The sequence below is a fragment of the Merops nubicus genome, unplaced genomic scaffold, assembly GCF_000691845.1.
Source record: "Merops nubicus isolate BGI_N331 unplaced genomic scaffold, ASM69184v1 scaffold43526, whole genome shotgun sequence".
Classification (NCBI taxonomy): domain Eukaryota; kingdom Metazoa; phylum Chordata; class Aves; order Coraciiformes; family Meropidae; genus Merops; species Merops nubicus.
This window is the reverse complement of record NW_008615179.1, coordinates 31387-35495: the sequence shown is the minus strand read 5'-3', so window position 1 is coordinate 35495 and position 4109 is coordinate 31387. Positions and strand designations below refer to the sequence as shown.

At 40.7% G+C, this 4109-nt stretch overlaps 1 protein-coding gene across 1 annotated transcript in view; it reads left to right on the top strand.

The window, feature by feature from the left end:
• Positions 1-1239: 1239 nt before the first annotated feature.
• LOC103774999 (voltage-dependent L-type calcium channel subunit alpha-1C-like) overlaps positions 1240-4109 on the top strand; it is a gene marked incomplete at its 3' end in the record, with an annotated part of 24636 nt that continues 21766 nt past the window's right edge. Inside the window, exon 1 of the mRNA XM_008942439.1 lies at positions 1240-1244. Coding sequence (XP_008940687.1) covers positions 1240-1244 — 5 coding nt within the window. The remainder of the gene's footprint in view (positions 1245-4109) is intronic.

Genomic DNA, 4109 nt, shown 5'->3' with positions numbered 1-4109 from the left:
GGATTCTATGATTCTATGATTCCTTATACCTATGAGGATGCTTTCAACTGTATTCTTCTGCTAATTTTTTGCCTTAGAAATATGAAGCTCTCTGTTTTCTCTGTATAATTTGGGGGCCCTAGACAAGGTCTTTTTTTTATGCTATAAGAATCAGTCTACCCTCCCCACAGAGGAAGAGATGCAGAGCTGTAGAGTAGGTTACAGCTTTATTGTGCTGCTTGTGGGGTCATCTAGAAAAGGGAATGCCTTTTTGATGTTTCAGATGTCAAAAGGGAAACAAAAATATATGAAAGGAAAAAACAGTGAAGCTAACTTCATACTTCACAAGTAAACAAAAATAAAAGGGGGGGGAGCATCCCTATATGTATGTATGTGACAGAAATTTATTTTCTGCACTGTCATTCATGTATATTACAGGAGTTTACTTTAACTGTAGTCACATCACAAGTGAAATTTAGAGGTCAGGATGCTGTTAATCGTGCTTCATCAGTTGAAAGTACTACATACAAATGAAAATGGGGCATGAACTTTGGCTGGTAGAAAGTAGTTAGCTGGAAGAAAATAAGATTGATTTCTGTTTGGTTTTTTTTTTTTTTTAATTGTGAGATTTTCAGTGGCCACAAGAGATTAGCCCTCTTGCATTTTTTATGTCATCCAAACTTAGATTTCTCTGTCAGCACAGTGTTCTCTCAACATGCTTGGAGCATGCATTTCAACTAACACACCTACTGAGAAGAAGAGAACAGCACCTTACTTCACCAATACCTACTGTAAGCTTTTCTCAGAGGTTTTCATCAAACAGTAGATTCTCCCATAAAAATATAGGGTAGAAGGACTCTGACCTCATGTTTGATATCGGTAGCTTAACATCTATCCAGCTCTTTAAGGACTGGAAAACAATGAGCTAAAGAACTAGAAAGAGTCTTTAGTTTGTAGAAACTACAAATGGTATATAGATTGTGGGTTGTTTTTTTACTGTTAGAGGATAATGGAAGGAGCCATCAGAAGCCCTACCTTTCTTCTGTGTCTTATCAGTAGCGCATTTCTGAACAGGCTGCTGGTTTGGTTTTGTTTGGTTTTGGGTTTGTTTGTTGTGTGTTGTGTTTTTTTGTTTGTTTGTTTGTTTGTTTTTAAAATTCCCCCATCAGGTCATAATGAGTTACAGCCAAAAGGCATGTGGTTATAGGCTCTGGGTCATAGATGTCTGCCCATGGCCTAACTCAAGGGGTGATAGAGACAATGCGGTAGGATTAGAAAGATGTACTATAAATTTGGGGAGTGTAGTAGAGATTCAGTAGACTGTGCCCAGTCTAGACCCCAATACAAAAGTGAAAGAGAGTGAAATAAATGTGATAAATAAAATGTTGTATTGCATTAGTAAAAATCAGGATTAATACACGGGTAGTTATTAAGCATGGAGGAAATGCATTAGAACAGGATTAGCAGGAGTAATTCAATGCAGGTTTAAATGTAGGTTTTTAAATGAGGAGCAGCAGGAACTACTGCAAATTATTCCTGAGGTACAGTAGGCAGATGACTGTGGGTACCTCAGGACAGGACATTTAGCCTGTCGACGCAGGAGAATACAAACAGGGTCAACTGGCCTCAGTGGAGCTGTGTTAGGCTAGGAGGGTGAGTTCTAGCTCCAGTGGAGTGAGCTGTCCTACTGATTGTGTTTCTGCTCCTCCTGAATTAATTTAGGACATGTATAGCGTTTCTTAGGATGCAGAACTCTAGAGCAGCCAATGGTTTGCTCATTGCATGAGTGCCAGGATAAATGCCATTGCTGTCAAGAGCTGTTTGGTAAAACAGGGGGCCAGTGATAATGGGGACCAGGAGAATGGACCTTCAGTTTTACACAGTTGCTGACTCACGAGTTCCTTGAGATTTCTTGTCTTCAGTGTTGCAAGAGAGCTGAAAAATTACATAAAAGACCTTTTGCATTGCATTCTTTTTCCTCCAGAGGATCCCAGGAGGCTGGGACTGTTGTATAGGTATGTCACTCTTCATCTAGTATGGGAATTCTGTTGACTAGGAAGATAGAAATATTTGAATAAGAAACAGGGTACACTTCTAGAGATTAATCACTAGATTACTGAAAATACATTAGGCCAGATTTGACCTATAGTGTTCCTATTATGAAGATCAGCAGAAAATTGCAACTGTATAATTTGTGTACACAGCATGAGAAATGCATTCTAATAATTCATATTCTTTGCATTAGACCTTGTTTGTCTCCCCCTGTGATATCTGTAGCAATGCAGTATTTCTTGTAGGTTCTGTTTTTGTCTTCTCTGCATCCTGTTTCTCAGTTTGCAATACCTACAAACTCAGCCTCCAACCTCCTCACACAGTTTTTCCCACTCTTGTTACCTAGTTGTTAAATCTCTCTGCAGTACTGGAAGCTGAGACTTTGAAGAGATCCAGTTACAAGTTCCTCAGTCACAGCTGAGAAGTGTTCTAAGACTCTATACGAAATTAAAAAAAAAAACAAAACCAAAAATAAAACATCAAGAAAAAAAAAAAACACCCCCAAAAAACACTAGACTGCTTAAGAAACTAATTTTACATTTGCATTCCTCTAATCCATGATTTAGTGCTGAGGGAATACATTGACTTAGATGCTTCAGTAAATGAATCCTTTTTCTATCCAGGGTAAGCTCCCTATGCTTGTGGCCCTAGCAGCAAGTTTTAACTGCAGACTGCAGGCATTGGAGATCCTTGTAAAGCAATCAGGCAGCTCAATCTCTGCTTGCTATGCAGTCTGGGGCCTCTTTGTGGAATATGCCAGTCAGGTCATATAGATGAGATCCTGACAGAGGCACTCCAGGCTGCGAAGTCTGAGAGAGAAATCAGCCAGTGCTGAATCCAAGCAGCTCCAAATAGGCTGTTTTTGGCATCACAGACAGCTTCTTTAAAGTTACCTCTGGTACCTCCATGGCATGCTACAGACCAAGGGGTCTCTGCCACTCAGAAAAGCATTTTCTACAGAGCACCAAACATCCATTTAGGCTGGAACAGCTTTTAACCTCTACTGAATTTGGCTGGGTTCAAACTGATGACTTCAAGGCTGAAAACAATGTTATTAGCAAATTCTTGAGGAATTTGTCCTCCCCCGAAGGTACTAATGTTTTATCAGAAAAAAATGGAAGCTTCTTCCTGAAAGCTAATTTATTAAATCAATTTCTTATTAACACATAGTATGAGCCTTCAGCTTTTTCACAGAAGAACATTGTCTTTTCTGCCTTGTTCTGCCTTTTCAAGTGTGTTTTGAATGAGGCTTCTCCTTAACGCAGCTACTCCTACTAGCCAAGATGAAATATTAAGACTGATATAATAAAACATTCTAATAATAAGACTCCTACAGTTCTGCGCTTTCCCAAGCCAACGCATCAGGGGATTTACACATGCATACACGAGCACCTAATGTGAGCTTTCTCCCTTATCTAAAAATTTGCACCTTGAAGGATCCCTGAGTTTTACACCAAGTTCTACCTGCAGTGACCTTGGTGAATCTTAATTCCTTGTAAAATAGGTGACAGATACTTAAGGATTTGATTCATTATGAATGATTTCCCTGCTCCCCCCCCCCCCCGGGGGGATGGTTGTTTAAAGTGTTCTCTTGTTAGTGTGCCCCCCCCCCCCCCCCCCCCCCCCCAGGGTGGATTGTTGGTTAATAAAGATAGTGAAGTATTGGCAGCAGAAAGGGCAAATGTAAAATTTGTGCCTTTTTGCCTTTCTGCTCAATTCCAACTGAATATATTCAGACTGGCCGGTAAGGATAGCCTGGAGACTGCCTTCAAAATCTGACCCATGCGCTCTGCTGTTGGTGACCCTTTAAATTTGACACAAGGCACTGAATTGCCTGAATGGCCATTTGGAAGCACCTGGCACACCACAGTGCAAAAGGCAGGGAGCACACCTCCATGTGCTACCAGGCAGGCTGGTCACTGTAGCAGTATATATCTGGCTGCAAGGAGCCACTTGGATTAAGGAGGAGCACATCATGTTTATATCTGCTCCAGAAACAAGTGTTTTGCAAACGGTATAGACATCAGCATTAGGCTGTTGCAGATGGGAAGAGCCTGTCTCTCCTCCACCATATGTGA